Raw genomic sequence first — 22,443 nt, forward strand, 5'->3', positions numbered from 1 at the left:
CTCTAAAAGATAAAGTGCGTGCATTAGGCATGGAGGTATTGAGTCTAAAGATATCTGTTAATCAACTCAATGCAATTATGAGAAAGATGTGCCGTGTTTTAGAAGCCAGGGTAGTTGCTTAGAGATTTTGTGAGAGGGATAATGTTTTTTTATCAAGGGTCAAATTGTGTTTCGACTTTTAGAAATTTTAGAGGCCAAAAGGTTGGAGTTTCAGTACTCTCGGGAGAATGCACCACCATAAAGACAGTTTGAACTTAGGTGGTGGTTACCCTCCTCACCGCTTACTTCTAAAGATTAATGCGCCCATCATTTTGATCCGCAATTTGGACCCTCGACAGAGACTTTGTAATGGTACCAGATTGATATGCAAGCAATTTAACTCAAAGGTGATAGAAGCAGAAATCATTACAGATACAAACATTGGAGACAGAGTCTTTATTCCTAGGATAACATTTGTGCCTACTATGCTTCAATTACCGTTTGACATGAGAAGGAGGTAATTTCCTGTCAGGTTAGCTTTTGGTATGTCAATAAATAAGTCCCAAGGACAAACATTGAGTGTGTTGGGACTTTATCTAGCCACGCAAGTATTCACACATGGACAACTGTACGTCGTTATGTCACGTGTTAGATCATCCAATGCAGTGAAAGTGTGTGCAAAGCATATTGTGGAATATGATAGTGGCACAACAGGTTCAAATGAACTCTTCTTTTATTGAAACATTCATCCAATGCAGTGAAAGTGTGTGCAAAGCATATTGTGGAATATGATAGTGGCACAACAAGTTCAAATGAACTCTTCTTTTATTGCAACAGGGAATATCTTCACTTTTTAGAACCCAGATTATTGTTGGGTTTGTATGGTCGAGACAGTTACGACGACAAGAGCTTTGGGCTCCTAGGAATTTATAATCTACGATTGTGGAAGGTTGCAGATCAGCTTCATGTACGTGTAATGTTTGTGGATTATGAAAAGCCCGATAAGTTAGATTTTCGGTGCATAGGCACCAGACAATACAGAATTTTTGGATTTGCTGTTTACAAGCCTGTTCAAACGCCGTTCGCCTCAAATATTGATCCACCAAATGAGTTTTGTAAGCTTTTATCTTTATCCAACTTTTTTCTACGAGAGTTATATTTTCAATGCTAATATTTTTTATGGCATACATTTTGCCAGATGGAGGTGCGGGATATAGGCTACCAAGGAGAGAGAATCCTATTTTTCGAAGGTTGTTTTGAGGTCGTGTTCATGTGTGTTAAGATACTCATCATTTTTTATGGGTTTGTAATGCTAGGAGCTTCTATATGGATATATATGGCAATCACGATGTTTTTATGTATTAGTTTGGCAAGTTGAGGGTGATGTATACATATATATATGAGTGTGACCAGTATCTATGGATATTATGGGTGCGTGCACATACACAGACACATATCTACATGTGTGTATGTAACATGCACACATGCATTCATAGGCATGCACACACTTACACCTATCTTCCAGTTGTGGATGTATGGTTTCAATGGATTTCACATACACGTACTCATACGTACATGTACATACATACATACATCTTTATGTGTGTGTGTGTAACTTGATGTGCCTAGCTTTTAAAAGGAAAGGAAGAGTAATTTTACACATATATCCATGTACCTAAATGCAAAATGCTTCTTGCCCGTTGGAGACGGGTCGCGACACTAGTTCATGGAATCTCCAAAATGGATTTCAAGTCCAAAGGGAATCTATTCTCTCTCACGATAAAGAGAGCTTTAGTAAATGATTAGGACGAGTCTCGACACTAGTTCATGGAATCTCCAAATGGAATCTATTATCTCTCACGATAAAGAGAGCTTTATTCCCTCAATCATTGTCGAGATAAATATTTTTCCAACGAGGTAAAAAAAGGGGGTGAGTCCTGACACTGGTTTACGGTGCTTGGATGCACGGGCCAGGCTGATTAGCGGTTTACAGCGCACATATTGGCAGTTTCTCAAAACCTCGGGCAGGTGATCACCGCCAGCAGATCAAGACGATTGGATCTCTCTACGGTTATCTGCGCTGCAAAATCAGAGTTATCGTCTGCGGCTCTTCCACCATAGCCCACCTCTGCGACAGAAACTTCACCCTTTTGCTCACCTCTTCCATGGTATTCTGTCTCCTACCGTCTTCTTTCCCGTTTTAACTCTCTCCTGTGCACGTTAGGGTGTAATCCATAGCCAAATTCTCAATGAACATGCTTTTTTGAGCATTTCGTTTATACTTCGTTTTCTCGCCTATTTTAGATCTTTTCCGCCATAGCCAGTTTTGCAAAGTGATTTTGTTTATCGCTTCGTTTTGCGATTCGATCATTTCTTTGTGTTTACGCGGCTTGATGAAGTGAGGAATTTCCTGAAGTGCGCGAAGAGGTTTTACTGTACGGCATGGGAAGAAGCTTAGATGATGGTCCAAAGCATCCTCCGCGCGAGCTCAGAGACTGTGGGGGGATCTATATCCTCCCGTAATGCGCTGTGGGGGGACGCTTTCGACTCTTCGTCTTCACCGGTACGCAGGCAATGGTATGCAGAAGTTTTGTCTTTCCAAGTGTACATCAACATAATCGGTTTGTATGGTAGCTTAAGCCAGGTGTATGGTAGCCCAGTTTAAGGGCATTGATCGTTTATTTAAGAAGCAAGGTAACCTTTTGTGTTGTGTTACGTACAAACTGTATCCAGTGGTGATAAATTAGTGTTTTGAGATCTACAACACAATGTCATTCTTTACTGCGCTAATCTAGCCAGGATTAGCTTGGTTGTTAGAAATGAGGTTTTAAAAGGATTCAGGGTAAAAGCAGCAAAAAGAGTGTAGCATGATATGAGGTTTTCTGTGGCAAAATGGTGGTCTGCTTCGCGGTGCTGCTTTGTTGTGCTTTGAAATCTTATTTGCCAATGTTGCATATCTTGTGCTGCAATGTTGTGCAGTCATGTGTTTTCAAGTTCTGCGTCTTGTCTGTGGCAAAAGGATTCAGGGTAAAAGCAGCAAAAAGAGTGTAGCATGATATGAGGTTTTCTGTGGCAAAATGGTGGTCTGCTTCGCGGTGCTGCTTTGTTGTGCTTTGAAATCTTATTTGCCAATGTTGCATATCTTGTGCTGCAATGTTGTGCAGTCATGTGTTTTCAAGTTCTGCGTCTTGTCTGTGGCAAAAGGATTCAGGGTAAAAGCAGCAAAAAGAGTGTAGCATGATATGAGGTTTTCTGTGGCAAAATGGTGGTCTGCTTCGCGGTGCTGCTTTGTTGTGCTTTGAAATCTTATTTGCCAATGTGGCATATCTTGTGCTGCAATGTTGTGCAGTCATGTGTTTTCAAGTTCTGCGTCTTGTCTGTGTTTCAAAGTTCTGAAATAAATAGTTTTTTGTCTCAATCCTCTCTCTGTTATGTAGGAAGCTAACAAGAGTATCCATGCTGATTTGATGCATGCAGCACCACGAGCTGGAAAAGCCTATGGTCGTACTGCTACTTGGCAATCCTGGACTATGCTGTTTCTCTCTTCATGGGCTGCTTTGGTTCAAAACATCTGAAACAGCCCCCTGGATATGAAGACCCTGTGACCTTGGCTGCAGAGACAGCATGTAAATACATCATTCTTGACAGACAAAGTTAGACTTTTTTATAATCGAAGGGTTTAAGTAATGATGTGGGCGATGCTAATCGTAGTTTCTTATATAGAGTGTGCTTTTTTCTTTGCAAGATGGGGTTAAATAAACTCAATTTCTAAGCAATTGAGCAGGCCATCTTTTAAGGTTTCAGAACCAGTGAACTAGATTCAAATCCTTTTCATGATTTTTCAAAACTTCAAGGCCCTAAGCACTTACAGACTGCCCCCATTTTCCCTGATGGGGGGGGAGACGGACGGGGGAGACTCCCCATCCATGAGAATGGGCAGGGGAGATCCCCCCCCACTCACCCCCCCCCCCCCCCCTTTTCTAGGTTTTTTCCCTTTTTCCACTCAGTGTGTAAACCACATAAGTTGAAGCATCACTAATGGATTCATTTGTGGCTTATGTTTATGCATTGAAACTTGTAAAAGGATGCATGGGGTTTGTTAAATTACTTGGAAAGCAGCATGCACATTTATGTTATCTTTCTGTATTGCAGTTAGTGTCAGCGAGGTTGAAGCCCTTTATGAGCTTTTTAAGAAACTCAGTAGTTCTGTGATTGATGATGGGCTTATTCACAAGGTATCTTCATTTTCATGCGGTGTCAAAAAAGTTTTTAGCTTGTTGAAGTTATGTATTTGCATATATTAACATCTTTTTCTTGTATTATACAGGAAGAATTCCAACTTGCTCTTTTTCGAAATAGCAAGAGGGAAAATCTTTTTGCTGACAGGGTAATATTCTGTTACTCTTCGTTTTAAAAAACAGGATTGCTGGATTTTCTTTAATTAAGATGGAGCACTACAAACAAAATTTAAGCAATCAATAGTTCATAATGGTGCTGCACAGCAAGCAAAAGTGCATGAAACTCATTCTCTTTAATTTAAAACTGCTGACTATAAAGTTCAATCTTAAACCACATTTATTGCATTTTACTGCATACAAAGCAGAGATTACAAAAGAAAACCTCACTAGAGTTAGCTTCAGGATGGTCATGTGACAGTACATGGATAAGGTGGGTACTGCCATATAGCCTTGAGCAGCAACACAAGGTAAAACTTCCTTTTTAAAGCCATGCGTTCTCTTGGAAGGAAGGAACTTCGAAGAGGGCCAGAGTGCAGCAATAAATGTGAAGCTCAAAAGAGCCCTGCTACAATAAATTTTGAAGCTCAAAAGAGCCCACCAAGGCCCCCTCATAAGACCTTGTTGTAATGAAGGGAGACACATTAATTTGGCAATTAGCCATGGGCGCCTGGACCATCGAGGTTTATGCCAAGGTTGCTGCCTCCTTGACTCAGCTTTTAAAGGGGGTGAGAAGCAAGAAGGCAAGTTAAGTCCTCTGGTGGTTTGGAGTGACAAACTGGATCAATATTTTAGAGCATTGAAGGAGCTAGTCACCTGTTACGTACCTAACACTAATCCTCAGACTTAGGACTTAATCAATATTTTAGAGCATTGAAGGAGCTAGTGACAAACTTGATCAATATTTTAGAGCATTGAAGGAGCTAGTCACCTGTTACGTACCTAACACTAATCCTCAGAATTAGGACTTAATCTGGCAAGTTAGGGAACCTTGAGATTAGGGGCAAAGCAGGAGGATATGGGTGGCTAGGATTAATTATTAATAAATCCTTGTGAATTGGCTATTTATGACTGGATGGTTATTTATAACATTAGTTATCACTATATAAGTGAGGGCATAGGTTATTATTATTATTGATTGTTATTTGTCTAAGCTTGGATGAGAGTAGTCATATTCCTGCCATGGACATGGTGGATCACCGACGGTCTTGTTGAGAGTCCCTTGGGACATGTTTTATCTCGAACTTGCACAAGCACATCTTGCATCTCCTGAACCAACTGATCTGCCAATGCCACTTTGTGTTGTAAAACAAAGTTTGTAGGCACAAGAGGAGTATGCCCATATGCTGCTTCAAATGGAGTTAATCCAATTGCTGAATGATGGGAGCAAATTCCAGGAGTGGCAAATAATCTTCCCATGATGCCAAACGGGATTGAATGTAATGTCGAATCATTTCTTCCAAAATCTGATTGACTCTTTCAGTCTGTCCATCTGTTTGAGGATGATAGGCTGAACTGAACAACAAATTTGTGCTAAGAGATTTGAACAAAGACGTCCAAAAATGTCCAGTGAACTTTGGATCTTTGTCAGAGATGATGGTCTTTGGCAAAGCATGCAATTTGAAGACATGTTCCACGAATAATGACGCCGCATCTGGGGCTGAAGCAGCTTTCTTGCAAGGAATGAAATGCGCCATTTTGGAAAATCGATCAACCACCACAAGAATCTGAGCATTGCCTTTGGATGAACGAGGCAAAGTGGTGATAAAATCCATACTGATACTTTCCCATCTCATTGGGAACTGGCAACGGTTGAAGTAACCCTTGAGGAATTTATCGAGAGGCTTTCATTATCTGACATGAATAACAAGCTTTGACAAATTTGATAACATCTTGCTGCATCTGAGGCCAGAAGTATGTAGCAGACAAAAGTCGATATGTCTTGTTGATACCAGGGTGAGCAGCATAAGGAACTTCATGATGCTCTTGAATAAGAATCTTCCGCAATGAAGTATTGTGAGGCACACAAATGCGATCAGAAAAGAACAGCAACTCATCCATGATAATGTAGGCTGCAAACATGTTCATTTCTGCAGGACTGGGATTAGAAGATTTGAGAGCATGGAACGCATCTCCAAAATCTCTATCAGTCAAATACTCATTTTTGAAACAAGCAGGGATTTCCATTTGTACATCTGTGATGGCAAAATTAATGGCTCGAGGCATGCGGCTCAAAGCATCTGCAACCACATTCTGAAGACCAGGAACATACTGAATAATCATGTGGAAATTAGCCAAGAATTCAACCCATCAGCCTTGTCGAGAGTTCATAACAGGTTGATTGAAAATGTACGTCAGAGATTGATGATATGTACGTACAACTGAATTTGCTCCAAGAAGATAATGTCTCTAAGTCCGATAAGCATGCACGATTGCCAAAAACTCCTTATCATACACAGGACACCTGCTTTGAATGGCTGAAAACTTCCTGCTGTCAAAAGCAATGACACGATCATTCCGCATCAAAACTCCACCAGAAGCACGATCTGAGGCATCTGTCATTACATCAAAGGGTTGGGTGGGATCTGCAATGGCCAAGACCGGGGTTGTCGTCAAGGCATGCTTGAGATCATTGAAGGATTGCTTAGCTTCCGAAGACCACTGAAGTTTGTCCAACTTTGTCAATTTTGTCAAAGGGGCAGCAAATCTCTGAAAATTTATGCACCTTGTTGTGATAAAAGTTAGCAAGTCCCAAGAAAGATCGAACATCTGAAATGGTGAGAGGCAAAGGCCAATCCACAATCGCCTGAATCTTCTTAGGATCTACTGCAATCCGTCTCTTTAAAGATAATAAAGCAAATACTATCTCGGTTACGGGATAGGGGGCCCTTCAGTGGGTAATTCGGGACCCCATACGGTGTACAGTTCTCAACCTTCTCTTATATTTCTCTAAAGTTTGAAGTATTAAAGTGGATTGCTAAACTCACGAAACTCAGGATACAGAAGACGGTGTGAGCATTTGTGTGACAGGATCCTCCAGTAGGAATACTTCCGTTGCATGTTACAGTTTTGGGCCGTACAGAAAGAGGAGAAGCAAGCGGAAGGCGGGCTGATTTGTTGGACAGCCACTTGCAGGTTTAGTTTCTCATTTTTTCCCACCTACCCTCCCTTCTCAGTTACACCCCTGCAATGGGAGATTTACTTGAGATGGCTGAGAAGCATGTGAAGATCCCGACACTCCCCACGTTCCCAGTGGACCGTCAGTTGATCGGGAACAACTACGGCATATGGAAGGTAATGATGGAGTCTGTTTTGGAGTCTTACAACCTTGCTGATTTCATTGTTGTTGGGGTTCCACTGCCGGAGTTAGAGGAAGGGGAGTTACCCTCGATTCGGAAGGAACGTGAGGCACAGACACAGTTATGGGATCGTGTCAATGCCAGAGTCCGTTCTTTCATTTTTCTCAATTGTACACCACAAGTAATCAATCATATCAAGCATATGACGCTAGCCAGAGATATTTGGCAACATTTGGCTTCTCTCTATAACAAGGTATCGCCCATGAAGAGGATCTCCTTGGAAGTTCAGATGCGGGTGATGAATCCTGCGAAGTCATCGACGATGCGGGAGCACATCAACAAGCTGCAGGCTCTTTAGCAGGAAGATCTCCAGGCTGGGAAAGAGATATCATCGGAGGATATGGCCATAACGTTACTGTCACATTTGCCATCTCAGTACTCAGCATTTTACTCTTCGTTGATTACTAGTGGCAGGCTCAGCACGATCACATGGGAGGAGCTTGTGCCCATGGTCTTGGACTAGGAGGAAAGATTCACGAACCCTCCACAAGGCGGAGGTTCGGAGGCCTTAACTGGCCAACGGTCGAAAGGCCGTAATAACAAGGGCAAAGGGAAGAATTCATCGGAGAAGTCTTTTGAGAAGAAGTCCAGCTCAGACCGCGAGAAATTGAAGGCAGAGAGGACATGTAATGATTGTGGCTAGAAAGGCCACTATTGGAGGCAGTGTCCCAAGCGGAGCACCGAGAAGGGTGCAGAATCCTCAACAGCAACCGTGAAGACTCCAGCTTTTGTGCACGTGGAGGTTATGGACACCGGTGTTTCATCTTCTTCGTGCAGGGAGGAGGTTGGAGGACTCTCCGCTATGGATACTTGGGAGTGGATTCTAGACAGTGGTGCTTCCAAGCACATGACTCCTTTCCGCATGGCTTTACAAGATCTTTGCAGGTATTCTGGTCACATCCTTATTGGGGATACATCCACTATCCCAATTCACAGTGAGAGCAGGATGGAGATAGTTCTCGATGACAGAGGAGGGAAGCATTTCTCCCAAGTGTTTTATGTTCCATCACTTAGTTTTCATCTGTGTTAGTGCATCAGGTTTGCAAGACTACCATACGGGTGGAGTTTGATGAGCATTTTGTTGCTCTCCGGGACAAAGCAACAGGCCAGGTAGTTTGGGAAGGCAGAGTGGAGAATGGAGTTTACAAACTTTTAGCACTCTCTCTCCCAGGTCCTCAATTTTGTGACGAGTGGCAGTCTGGTAATGGCCACTTAAGTGTGGATACGCTACAGGTGCAGGCTTTCCCGGTGTCATGTGCACAGTGGGTATCTATCGTGTGCTATACGCATGCAAGACTAGTTTCGAGGCTTGGGGAAGCTTGGAACTAGGCAGGCTGATTGACGAGCTGAGTTAGGGAAATACTAACGGGCGGGCACCCAAGTATGGATGGGCGGGCGGCCAAGTGTGGACGCCCGATGACCGGCCAAGAGCCTATAAAAGGGTGGCCAAGGTTAGTTATTGTGCATAGAGAGTCTCGCGAGTTTATGAGAGCTCTATGGTCTTGGAGCTTGGATCTAGTGCAGACGTGCACCTGCTTTGTGCAGCCGAGGCCGGCAGCAATCTCGAGGCCCGCGAGGGCAGCTTCGCGGCGGTATGGGACGTCGTGAGGAGGAGATTGGTCGGTACGTCAACCTAGTTAGCTCAGCTCGTGGCTCGGTGGGGACAGCCAAGACTGTGGGCTTGCCCACGGCGGCTGTCATGGTTGGGAGGTGAGTCAGGCCTGCATCCCCTTGCTTGTTTGTTGTTCGTTTGTTTGCAGGATTCGAGTTTCGAACCAAGATCGATCACGAGGGAAGATCCGTAGGGATTTGGTCCGTGACTTGCAGATGAAAGCTACAAAGATGGATCTCACTACTCTTTTGGGGTTTTTCGTAGCTGGTTTACCAGACTCGTACCGATCACAGGTTAAAAATAACAAATGTAAAACTTTGGACGAGGCCATTCATTCAGCTCGTATCTATGATGATACGATGGTCTCTTCCAAGTCGAAACCCGTTACCGAGCAGGGGAACAAGTATAAAAGAAAGTTCTCCGCACCTATGGCTAACACGACTGAAGGCAAGTCTTCGGACCAACCTTCGAAGAATACAAGTTCGACACCAGCGAAGAAGAAACGACTCCTTCGGGCTTTGAAGCTTAAGAAGGAAGGACGTTGTTTTATCTGCGAAGAAAAAGGACACATGCGTAATGAGTGCCCGAAGAAAAAGGGTACAAGTCAAACGCAGGACCCAAGCCAAAGCCAGCTAACCAGTTGTCTTTGACAGGTACGTCAATTACTGTACTTTCTCGCCCTAGTACTTGTTCTGATTGTCTGTTCAATTCTAAGGTATTTGGCATGCATGATCTTCTCCGAGTTTATGGAGAAGTGAATGGCCATAAAATTCACATTCTGTTAGACCCTGGCAGTTCGCATAACTTTGTTAACTACAAACTTGTGCAGAAATTGAGTCTTGATACGACACTCAGCGACCATACCTATGAGGTACGTCTACCTGCGGGCAGACAAGTTTGGGATCGCAAAGTGGAGATGCTTCCAATCCAGATTCAGGACTACAAAGATACTCTGGAATGCTATGTCATGCATCTGGAAAATGTAGACTTGTTATTAGGGATTGAGTGGTTTAAGACTCTTGATGTCCAGATAGATTGGTCTAGTCATATTTTTTCTTTTCAGCATAGGGACACCAAGTATAGTATTTTAGGTGATTGTATCCATCCCTCTCAGGGACCTCTTGTAAATACAATTGATTTTGGAAATATAATGAATTCTACTTTGTACACCGCTTTCCATTGTGTCTTGATTCCACTTTCTTCTTTTCTCATCCCTTCCATGGATGTGAATGAATTAAGTGTGTTTGAAAGCAAAGAATTACAGAAGATACTTGATTTGTTTCAAGATGTATTTCCTAAGGAATTGCCATCGGGTTTACCACCTGAACGGGCAGTAGATCATCGTATTGACTTGATCCCTGGTGCTCATCCTGTGAGTATTCCACCTTATAAGATGAGCCAAGCTGAGGAAGATGAGTTGGCTAAACAACTCGCAGATTATTTGAGGATGGGCCAGATCCGTCCAAGTAAATCACCTTGGGGTGCACCTGTGTTGCTTAGGAGAAAGAAGGACAATACTTGGAGAATGTGTATAGATTACAAAAGATTGAACAAGCTGACAATTAAGAACCGTTATCCTCTCCCTAGATCAGATGACCTAATTGACCGGTTAGCAGGAGCGAAATATTTCACGAAGATAGATTTACGTACTGGCTATCACCAGATACGTATTCATGAAAGGCATGTCGAAAGAACCGCCTTTCGGACTAGGTATGGCCATTACGAGTTTCTTGTATTACCTTTTGGGTTAACCAATGCTCCAGCCACTTTCCAGCAAATGATGAACGATCTTTTTCGTAAACATTTGGGAAAATTTGTGGTGGTGTTCCTGGATGATATTTTGATTTATAGTCGTACTCTTGAGGATCATGTCGGACACCTCACGATTGTCTTATCTATTTTAAGACAGAATCGACTATATGCTAAATTGAGTAAATGTGAGTTCTTTATGACCGACATCATTTACTTGGGACACAAGATCACTAGAGATGGATTGAGCATTGACTATGACCGAGTTCAGAAGGTTTTGGACTGGCCTATACCACGAACAGTGAAACAACTTCGTTCTTTCCTCGGTTTTGTTGTCTTTCTTCGGAAATCTGTACGGGAGTACTCTCAGCTCACACTACCGATGACCGACTTATTGAAAGGTCGTGGACGTAAGTCCAATCAGCCTATCACTTGGAATAACGATTTGGATATGGCCTTCAGACTTTTGAAAGATAAAGTCAAGGAAGCACCTATCTTAGCATTGCCTGATCCTAGTCGGCCTTATGTTCTTGAAACTGATGCCAGTGACTATGCTATCGGGGCTGCTTTATTTCAAGATGGTAGACCGGTTGCTTTTGAAAGTAAAAAGCTAGACGACACTCAATCTCGTTGGCCAACCCTTGAGAAGGAGCTTTATGCTGTGATTCATGCTCTCAAGGTTTGGAGACATTATTTATATGGCTCCAAGTTTGTGGTATTGACTGATCATCAGTCAATCAAGTATGTGTGATGCGGATGATTTGAGAGGTAGGAAAGCTCGTTGGGCAGAGTTAATGCAAGATTTTGATTTTGAGATCCGTTATCGGAAAGGGTCCATGAATAGTATTGCAGATGCGCTTAGTCGGATTAGAGAGGTGAATTCTTTGTCGTTCACCGAGATTTCTACTGACTTATTTCAGTCATTGAGAGGGCTTTGCAGGACTGATAGTTATTATGGTCCATTTTGGCAGAAGATCCAGGACGGGAGCTCATTGATTGACCAAGACTCGGTGACTGCGCAGTCTACCATTCAGGCTGCAGGAGGTTAGTGGATGATTCGGAATGGTTTACTGTTCCGTAATGACAAAATTTGTGTACCACAGATCCCGGACATTAGATCCAAGATTCTGAGGGAGTGTCACGACGCCCCTTCTGCTGGACACCCTGGGGTACACAGGACACTATCATTAGTGAAACACACTTTTTATTGGTCGAAGATGAAAGGGTATGTAGAAGATTATGTTCTCAAGTGTCAGATTTGTCAGGCAAATAAAGCTGAACGCTTTAGACAGGCTGGGTTGTTGCATCCTTTGCAAATCCCAGGTAATAAGTGGGAAAGTATTTCCATGGATTTTATTACTGGATTGCCAAGAACACATCAAGGCCACGACTGTGGACCATTTCGTGTTACACGACGAATTGGTTCAGTTGCATATGAATTGGATTTGCCTTCTCATGTGAAAGTTCATCTTGTATTTCATGTCAGTAGACTTAAGGAAGTACTGGGTGGAGCAGATCAGTTAGTTACTCCTCAAGAAATTATAGATGTCCAGGACATGACATTTGTTCCGCACGAACCTGAAAAGATTCTTGGATTTCGTGAACGAAGATTGCGTCATACGCTTATCACGGAATACAAGATCAAGTGGAAGGATTGTGTTGAGGAGGACGCTACATGGGAGACATTGACTTCTCTTCAGAGAGATTACCCTGGCTTTTTAGTGAGCTCAGGAGTGAGCTCTTAGAGGAAGGGGAGTATGTCATGTGCACAGTGGGTATCTACCGTGTGCTATACACATGCAAGACTAGTTTCGAGGCTTGGGGAAGCTTGGAACTAGGCAGGCTGATTGATGAGCTGAGTTAGGGAAATACTAACGGGCGGGCACCCAAGTATGGACGGGCGGGCGGCCAAGTGTGGACGCCCGATGACCGGCCAAGAGCCTATAAAAGGGTGGCCAAGGTTAGTTATTGTGCATAGAGAGTCTCGCGAGTTTATGAGAGCTCTATGGTCTTGGAGCCTGGATCTAGTGCAGACGTGCACCTGCTTTGTGCAGCCGAGGCCGGCAGCAATCTCGAGGCCTGCGAGGGCAGCTTCGCGGCGGTATGGGACGTCGTGAGGAGGAGATTGGTCGGTACGTCAACCTAGTTAGCTCAGCTCGTGGCTCGGTGGGGACAGCCAAGACTGTGGGCTTGCCCACGGCTGTCATGGTTGGGAGGTGAGTCAGGCCTGCACCCCCTTGCTTGTTTGTTGTTCGTTTGTTTGCAGGATTCGAGTTTCGAACCAAGATCGATCACGAGGGAAGATCCGTAGGGATTTGACACCCGGACCAGATGGTGGATGGCTTGCCAGATGATGGCAGCAATTGGCAGGAACTTTCCAGTACAGATGTTGGTAGTTCTTGTGTTCGTTAGTCAGAGGAAACTTTACAGGTAAGCTATGCTTTGATGTCTCGTAGCATTTGGGACAAAGAAATTCCTGTATAGTTGAGGAAGCTCTTTCCACGGGGACCTATCGGAAAGCCAAGTAGGTGGCAGTTGATTACTTGCAGGAGGAGGTGGATGTTGCACATTTTCTAGGCTTTGTGGTTCCAGATTCAGAGGGGGTGGTTTACAAGTTTTCGAAGGCCTTGAGTGGTCTTCAGCAGGTTTCCAGGACTTGGCATCCCACCATAACAGTTGTGATCCTTGTGAGCAGTATGATGCCTCCTTGACTCGGAAGTAGAATGGTTCATTGATTTGGTTGATGCATACCGAATTGGACGGGAGCTTCCTGATGAGGTTGTTGAGCTCATGTTTGCAGAGGACTCTTTGGGAGGCAAGATTGTGTATCTTGTGGTTTCTGTAGCATGCGAAGGATCTTGGACTCTTTTACACAGGAGGGGGATTAATGGATGGAGTCAGACTCCCAAGGATAGAGTGACTCAGTTTGGGGAGGAGAGCCAGACACGAGGATCTTGACATCAGGCTATAGTTTTTCTCTCCGCTCAGGAGCGGTTTCATGGAGCAGTAAGAGGCAGCCAACTATTGCCTTGTCATCGACAGAGGCAGAGTACCGGGCTGCTTGTGGTGCTGCTTGCGAGGTGGTGAGGTCGCAGAGGTTAAACCCACGGTCATCCAGAGGCATTTTGTTCGTGAAAAGATTGTTGCTGATGACATCTTGCTAGAGTTCTGTTCGACGAAGGACAGTGCGGTGGACCTCTTCACGAAGTCTCTATCTCAGGCTATGCTCCGGCGGCACTCCAGCTCACTGGGGTTGGTTCCACATCGAGGAGCTGAGAGGGGGTGTTAGCAGTCATCTCTTGTCTGTACATTTACGCCAGGGCCTCTGTTGTGGGTGTGCCTACCCGATTTAGGTGTTTTCTCATTTTTCCCCACTCTCCATATTTTTCCCTATTTTTTCCAGGTATGGGAGGCTGTCCTGTGCTTGTTGGCTGGTCTAGACACTAGCCGATTGCCCCTGCTGCTCCCCGACCTTCCCTGTATGCTGGCCGACTGGAGTTGCAGCAGGTCGTGGACCTTTTGGAGGCTGTCGGCTGTCTTTTGAGCAGGCCGACTGGCTGATGGGGCCATCTAAAATGGCCCTTTGCCCCCCCACACTTTGTATTCAGTTTTTGGGATTTTCTCTTGTGTATATAGCAGAGTTATACGCTTCTCTCTCTCCCTCTCTATTGCTGTGTTTTTCTGCAGTGCACTTGCTCTAGTTTTTCAGATCTTGTCTTCATCTCCGCTGCATATTCTGACAGTAACATACATCCACCCACTAAGTAGAGAGGTTCCAGCACAAAATGAAATGTGTTTTCACTCTTCATCAACACAAAAAACCATCAATGTTTGGTACCAAACATTGGGTCATACCTCAAAGATTAAATTTGGTTTGATTTCAATTGTTTTTTTCTAGCTATTAACTCTCAATTGTCTGATTACCAAGCTTTTTATCTAATCAATTATGGTTTTCATGATGTACAAATACAGGTCTTCGACTTGTTTGATGTGAAAAGAAACGGTGTGATTGAATTTGGGGAGTTCGTTCGTTCGTTGAGTGTATTTCATCCCAATTCTCAGCTTAAAGACAAAATAGATTGTAAGTCAATATGGAATGGGGACTTGAACTTTGTGACATTATCATCATGATACATATTGCTGTTTTTACACTTGATTTTTAAAAAGAGAGACACCCTGATGTACCTTTGATTGTATGGAGATGAGTTCGAACTGTTGGACTGGAATAATTCCCTTCATGCTGAAGGTTTAGTTCAGCTTTTGTGTCTTCAGGCTCAGCTCTTTTGTCTTGAGGCTCATGCTGATAGCAGCTGATTAGCTTCTCCATGAATGGACAGTGTAGGGCTATGTTAATGGCCTGATGACTCTCTATGGTGCCCAGGCGCATGTAATATGCTCTATTTTGCTAGCCAACAAGCCAACTGGCAGTAAGGGGAGGGGGAATTGTATAACGAGGGGTCAATGCCCCTCATTTCCAGCATTCCTCAGTCCTTCAGAGTAGCAAGATACTTTTTTTTTTTCCAAGTAGAGATCCTGCTAATCGGTTGAGAGGCTAGAGCTCGCTTGTAGGCGAAGGATGGAGGACCGAGTGTGCATCGGCTGGACCCAGTGCATGTGCTGTGAGATTTCTTGACTGTTCTTGGACAATCAAATATTAGAAGGTTCTGATTAGAGCATCAAATGTATTTGTTATAATCCTACCATGTGTGCATGGATTGTGGTCTGTATGCACACCTTGAATTAACGTTTATCCATCTCTTCATCACTCCTCCAGATGCAGTGCAAACATTAGTGTAGGATTTTGCGTAAATAGGCAGAGATCAAAAGGCCCTATTGTGACTCTCAAGGGAGGAAAGATGGCCACAATGTGAGATGAGTAATTTTACATGGACGATGGTTTGCAAGCCAAGGAAAGAGATTATCTCCATGAGGCAACATTCATTGGCCAAGAGAGCAAAGATGAGAAGAATTAGCAGCATCATAAACATGATGAAAAGTGGTGCAGAAGTTCCCAAATGATGCTAGAACAGTGCCATCACATAAATCTGATTGGGCCGAAAGATGGGACTATAAACATGAGCCTAAGGGATGTCTTCTCTGTGTAAGGGATAGGAAAAGAGGCTTTGGCCGATCACAGCAATTAATGGGAGCATCCATTCAAATCCACATAAAAAAAGGAACTCCTTGTTGAAGCATGAGGAAACTTCAGAAAGAGCAGAGACTTCAGTTCCAGAGCAATCAACTGTCTGATCTAGCAAACCAACAACTTGCAAAACCTCCACACTTCAGTTCTAGATTGCAAATGCTCTCTCTGTCTTTGTGTGTGTGTGGGGGGGTGTGTTGGGGAGATTTGAACTGAGTTTTTTTTTTTTTTTTTTTTTTTTGGGGGGGGGAAAAAGAGATTCGAACTGAGTTATTGGGTGTTATGTACAATCTCTCAACCCTACTCTCATGGGTGTGCTATTTCCAGTTGGCCTAAGTAATTAAGGCTAATTCTGTCTCAGCCATACTCTTGGTTTACTGTTTACTTGTGCTTGTTTTTTCTTATGGCACAACTGGTCCTTTTGAATTGGCTTGAGAAGGGTGTAAGAGACAGAAGGCTACAACAAAGTTTTCTTCAACCATTATACGCATGAAATATTATGGATTCTAACATAACGATCATTTGTTTCAGTTGCATTCAAGCTGTATGACTTAAGACAGACTGGCTTCATTGAACGCGAAGAGGTAAGGGGAAAGCCGTTTTGGATTATCAAAGGTTTCAAAAAATCTATGAAGAAACTCACCTTGAAGCTGCCTGTTGACTGGATATTTTTTTGTAAATTATGAGTTTCTTATCATCAGCATCAATTCACTTAGTTTCTTGTGTTTTATTGTGTGCTGTGAGTTGTGCATGTGGGAGGAAAACAATTGTATCAAACAGGCACCATATTGTGAATTAAAGTATAAGATTGCAAGAGGGAAGAGAATGAGTGATAGATGGAGTGTCATACGCATCACATATGTGAGTGCCACATGGACATGCTTTCCTGTTGCAGCCAGTATCTTGGCAAGATAAGGGGCAGTATATGGGCCTGTTTTGGCAGCCTAAATGGTGCCTGGATGTGCCCAGGAAATGCGCCCATGGATGGGACATCTTTGGGGCATGTTTTTGTCACAAAATAGGCTTTTGGACATTGTTTTATGGGCTAGAAAAGGGGAAACCGACTTAAATGCCTTCCCCACTCGTAGCCTATAAAAGGAGAGGCATTAGGCACTTGAGTAAGCATCCATATACTAGAGTCTGGACCAGAAGCAAGATGGCAAGGGTACATTTATGGATCAGCAGGTTCTACTTCTCTTGTGCATTAGCAAGTGAAGGACAGCAGGAGTTTTTGGTATGCATCATAGGATAGCATGCATAAGTTGGATCTAAGTTTAGATCGAAGCAGCTAAACATAGGATTAGCATTAATCTATTTTTTTAGTGTTAATCAAGATCACACTTCTACAACAATGGTATGATGTCAAGTGCACACCTTAATTTGGTGCCATGTAGACATGATTTTTCATTGCAACTGCCTAAAGGGCAAAGTTGAAGGCCGTATATAGGCAGTTTGAACATTTTTGATGGCAAGGTGCCCAAGACATGCACCAATGGTTGGGACAAGTATTGGGCACGATATGTGTTGGGTATTACGGAATTTGGTCAAGTGTCCTTAGTGGTGTGAACATACTAGGTGTGAACACCCTCTTATTTAGGGTCAAAAGATAAGGCCTTGGTGCCTATAAAAGCAATGTACATAGTGGAAGTATTATCATTCTTGTGTGGTGTTGTCACCATTTGGCCACCGAATCGGTCCACCCATGCTTTCTCATTATTACATTGGACTGGCGTCCATGGCTATTATGCAGGGGATTGATGCCACGCATGTGATACTGTGGGCTTGTGCTTGTGTGTACATATGTCCAGAAATGCCTGGAGGATTGGTGTTCCATTGGGTCTGGTACCCTGCCCTCACCTGCTCTAAGTCTACCCCTTTTGCCTAAGTTGTGTTGGTATGAGTTCCTCTGTTATCCAAATCCATGTACCTTTTAAGTTCTAGCTTGTTGAAGGATTGCAACCTAGCTTCTCTATTCATAAAAGCAATCACAGCATGCTTGTTATGATTTTTGAATTGAATTCAAGATTTGTCATATGCTTCCCATTTGATTGTTGGTATGGTGTTGAACACTTTCTCTACTATCTCTGGGTAGATAACGTGGTGCTGTCATGCACTTCCCCTGCCTGAGAGCAGAATGCTCTCTTCGTCTGTTGTCCTTGAGTTCCGAGGTCACTTGGTTTTCTACTCGTCGGAGATTGTGCTAGTGACCCACGCACACACACACACACACACACACACACACACACGCACACACTAATGAATGCAGGGAGGGTAACGGTCTTTCCCTTTCTGCGAGAGGAAGTCATGGCATCCCTTGAATTTGTGAGGGGAATGTGTGCGGATAGCGGCATATGCTTGGCATTCAAAGAGTGTGCGCTCCGTTTCCGACAGGGAGCAGATTCAAATGGCCGTGATTGTAGGGATAATATAGGCACTGGCTTCATGATCTAGGGGGGTGTCCTTCAAGTTCTCTATAAAGAAAGTAAAATGTGATGCTTACTGTTGATATTTGGAGAGAGAAAGAAAGATGGACAATAATTTTAATGTCTACAAAAGACCCCAAACCATGAGTGATACAATGATACCACGGGTATACTGAGCCATGGACAAAAAAATGAAAAACAACTATTACTAGTGTATATACATGTGATATCACCATATGACCTTGTGTATGAGAGAGAGAGAGAGAGATTCGTGGCTTACTCATGCAGGTTGAGAAAATGGTTATAGCTTTGCTGTCGGAATCTGAAATGCAGCTATCAGATGAAGTGATTGCGACCATTTTGGATCAGGTTTGGCTTATGCTTAGGGTCTTGTTTTCAAGTTTTCTTTGACACTAGTGACATGGTTATGTGAAATCTGTTGGGATGGAAAATTTTGAGAGATTACTTGGAGATGAATGATGCTTAGTTGATTCAATATTGAAAACTTCACCCATTTTGATTTTCACAGAGTAACTCGCAAATATTTCTTGGCTTGAGAGGAATGGCTGATTGCACCACATTGCAATATATTAACAATCATTAGCTCTTTTATTTTTGTCATAAATGTATGAAAGTTTTTACTTAGAGTCTACTTCTCTTTCAACCAGACCTTCTCTGAGGCAGACACGAATAATGATGGTAAAATCGATCAAGAGGAATGGAAAGCTTTTGTATTGAAGAACCCATCACTGATGAAGATTATGACACTGCCATACCTCAAGTAAGACGTTGCATTGTGAGATAGAATGTAGTAATTTTTTGAAAACCATAGGTGTTCTTGCAGGTCGAAGGCTTTTTACGTTAATATTTAAGATGAGAATGCATGATTGTTCTCCTGAGCACCATCTTTCTTACTTGGCAGGGACGTGACAACATCCTTTCCTAGTTTTGTATTCAACTCGGAAGTGGAAGATGCTTGTTAATTTGGCAGTAATATTTGTGCCTTGCCTAATCATCCTCAACAGCAGGGTGTTAATTTGCCAAATTCTTTTTTTTTTTGGGTAACTGAAATGTATTTATACCATTATTAGTATTATTTCTATAACAAAACCCATTTTCAATAGAATTATACATTGTTCAGTGGTGCTTGTGAAACTCTGTGCAAGGTGATCAAAATTGAGTTGAGATGTTAAATGCAGGGCTGAGCCAGCAGTGGCAGGTCTTTGGCATGATTGTATGAAGGCAATTGTTGCCCATTGAACTTTTTACACAAGCATATTTCAGCTTAATGGCAATCGAAACAAAACAACATTTAATATTTTGCAAACCATCTCTTCAATGCCAGCCACTCTCGACAAGTATTTGCCTTCATACACTACCTGGTAAGGCTCTTATGTAGCATCAAAGCAAGTAGTCCAATAAGGCTTTCAGAGTGACACGGCGGGCCTCACTTTTAAGAAAACCCTAACTTCTATGCATAGGGTAATAACAGCTGCTCTATTCTACATGTTTTTGTCAATATATAAGTCATCTATTGATATGATGTTTTAATAACTTAGTGTAAGGTAAATACATACATGGCAGTAATAAATTTACCTCATGAAGATTGTAACTAGACCTAATTGCACAAGATAGTTAGTCCACCTAATAGTAAAAGAAGAGATGTCCACTTAAGACAATAGGATCCACTCATATGGTACATGCTTTTCAGTAACTTTACTGGACCAAAGCTGATGTCAAGAATACAGCTCTCTCTCTCTCTCTCTCTCTCTCTCTCACACACACACACACACACACACACACACACACATACACACACACACAAACAGCTCGTAGTACTACTTGGTTCGACTTAAGGCAGTATGTATGGGGTCTATGCAAGCGAAGTACGTCAAACTCAAGAATAAGAAACATGTAATATTGGCTAGAACAGTTCTTTGAGGATCCATCCTTGCATCCCAACATAGAATAAGAATCAATCGTTGAACGGGGTTGCGTTTCAAAATTCAATTGGTAGAGCAATCGGTGAAGCGCGTGTGTGTTTGGGGTAAGGTCTCGTGATCAAGTCTTACTTCCAGCTCTCATTTGTAAGGACACTGCTTGGTACAAATAAAAATCTCGCATTACAAAAATAAAAATAAAAATCAATTATGGTCAGTATAGTATGACAAGTTTATTCTACTCATCTTCGTGACGTCATAAATGATAGGCAGAAACTAGTATTGCTAAGGGTTAAAACATCTATTTGTGAACTTTATACAGTGCTAACTGAATGCCTATTAATGCCCGTTGGTATTGGTTTTGTAGCATTGGCTATAAACATTGTGATTCAGTATAATGGATCTGCCAATTTTAACAAAGGTTGTAGGAGCAAGACCTTTTGAGTCCTCACGGATCATGGGACAAAATTACAAATACTTACAAATTAAGATGCTAGAGCCTAGTAGGAACCAAAAATGGCACAAAGGAAAACAGTTTGGCTTGTTGCTCCACCATAAAAACATTACTCTTTTATAGACATATCTCATGCATGGTGCAACGGCGTGCCTTTTAAATACAAGAGCACAAAACCACGCTAGCAAACATGAGGGCATATCTTGGTGTATAATCGTCACTACTGAGAAGAATGTAACTAGTTCTACATTGGATGCCATATCTAGATGTGATATATGCTCTAATGAGGGTAACTATTCTCGAAAAAAAAGATGAAGGCATACTTAGGAACAATCGTAGATGTAGAGCATCGACTTAGAGGGAGAACTACAAACTTGCACCCATCTACCACAAGAAGATGCATAACATGAGGGAGAATTGTAGGTTATGCCTAGAGTTTTCTAGTTATCCTAGTTACAAAATACATTGCTAAACATAAGAAACATAGAGCCAAAGTCTTGCTAAATTGATTAGCTAGAATGTAAATTATAAATGATAGAATCTAGGGGCTACCTAAGAAATCAATGAGTTTAGAATCATAAATAGATTATGAGTTTCTTATCAAGCATTAAGACTTGTAAATTGTACAAATGTTAGAACTGAGCCTGGATAGAAACTAAAAAGATATCTTTAGTGTGTCATGGTGTTGTAGGTGTATTATCATGGTGTATGTGTTGCCAAGAAGTTGTATATATTGATTGTGTGAGGGTTTGAGATAGAAAGTTAAGCGTCATGGGTATGTGGTATGTGTAAGGTATTAGACTAGGTCTATGGTGGAGTATGTGGAGTTAGGGTGTGTCTTGTAAACATTAGGAGTATGTGGCTTGAGACAACATGCATGTTTCTTGTGTTGTGTGTGTGTGTGTGTGGGGGGGGTGGGGCGAGGGAAGGGGGGTCTTGTGTGTGTAAGTGGCTATGTGTATGGATGTCCTACATGTGGCATGGTTGTGTATATGAATGATGTGTATGTGGCCACTTGGCGTGTGCGCGCGTGTGTGCGTGCATGCGTGCATGCATGAGAGAGAGAGAGGAGAGAGAGAGAGAGGAGAGAGAGAGAGAGAGAGAGAGGGAGAGAGAGAGAGAACGTGTGTGGATGGCAATGTGGACATCTGCACCTATGTGAAAGCAATGATATGCATATATGTGATGGCATGGATTTGATTACTTAGCATTGATTGGTGTATTAGTCGTAGCTAGGAAATGGAACTTGAATGGGACGCACACCACTACACAAGGTGTCAACACCTATTGTGGGAGGTTGTCATGAACCCAAATTAGTGATTGAAACAATATAAAAATATAGAGAACAAATAGAACAAATAAATACTCAAGGCACAATATGGGTTCAATTTTCCTCCACACAAGAGTGAGCCCACGCTTCCTCTCGCTGTATTTCTTGGGATAGCTTTTGGGGCTCAAAATAGTATGCTTTACAAATATGTTTGCTTCTTCAAGAATAGCTTGCTTCAAAGGTAGCTTGCATTAAAAATAGCTTTCTTGAGCGTGCAAG

At 42.6% G+C, this 22,443-nt stretch overlaps 1 protein-coding gene across 6 annotated transcripts; it reads left to right on the forward strand.

Annotated features, from left to right (window-relative positions):
- The first annotated feature begins 1,806 nt into the window (after window positions 1–1,806).
- On the forward strand, window positions 1,807–19,640 carry LOC147622620 (calcineurin B-like protein 1). 6 transcript variants are annotated; one of them, XM_086822159.1, is made up of 10 exons: window positions 1,807–2,147; window positions 2,379–2,556; window positions 3,457–3,605; window positions 4,132–4,214; window positions 4,307–4,366; window positions 14,907–15,015; window positions 16,609–16,661; window positions 18,789–18,869; window positions 19,169–19,281; window positions 19,423–19,640. In XM_086822159.1, the coding sequence occupies exons 2-10, from the start codon at window positions 2,438–2,440 to the stop codon at window positions 19,481–19,483; spliced, it is 828 nt and encodes a 275-aa protein (XP_086678285.1). In that variant the 5' UTR covers window positions 1,807–2,147; window positions 2,379–2,437; the 3' UTR covers window positions 19,484–19,640. The 6 variants fall into 6 exon arrangements, with proteins under 6 accessions (XP_086678285.1, XP_086678287.1, XP_086678286.1 ...); XM_086822161.1 differs by having other exon boundaries at window positions 1,930–2,147; window positions 2,379–2,542; XM_086822158.1 differs by having other exon boundaries at window positions 2,005–2,147; window positions 2,396–2,556.
- Window positions 19,641–22,443: the final 2,803 nt, after the last annotated feature.

The sequence above is a fragment of the Cibotium barometz genome, chromosome 28 (genome assembly GCF_041138505.1).
Source record: "Cibotium barometz isolate CiBa-2024 chromosome 28, ASM4113850v1, whole genome shotgun sequence".
Taxonomy (NCBI): domain Eukaryota; kingdom Viridiplantae; phylum Streptophyta; class Polypodiopsida; order Cyatheales; family Cibotiaceae; genus Cibotium; species Cibotium barometz.

Bases quoted from the DNA above. Each gene is read 5' to 3' on its own strand.
- LOC147622620 (XM_086822159.1), top strand. From the start codon at position 2,438: ATGATGGTCCAAAGCATCCTCCGCGCGAGCTCAGAGACTGTGGGGGGA. The intron at 15,016-16,608 runs GTAAGTCAATAT...CATTTGTTTCAG, and splicing joins GCTTAAAGACAAAATAGATT to TTGCATTCAAGCTGTATGAC. The intron at 19,282-19,422 runs GTAAGACGTTGC...CTTACTTGGCAG, and splicing joins ATGACACTGCCATACCTCAA to GGACGTGACAACATCCTTTC.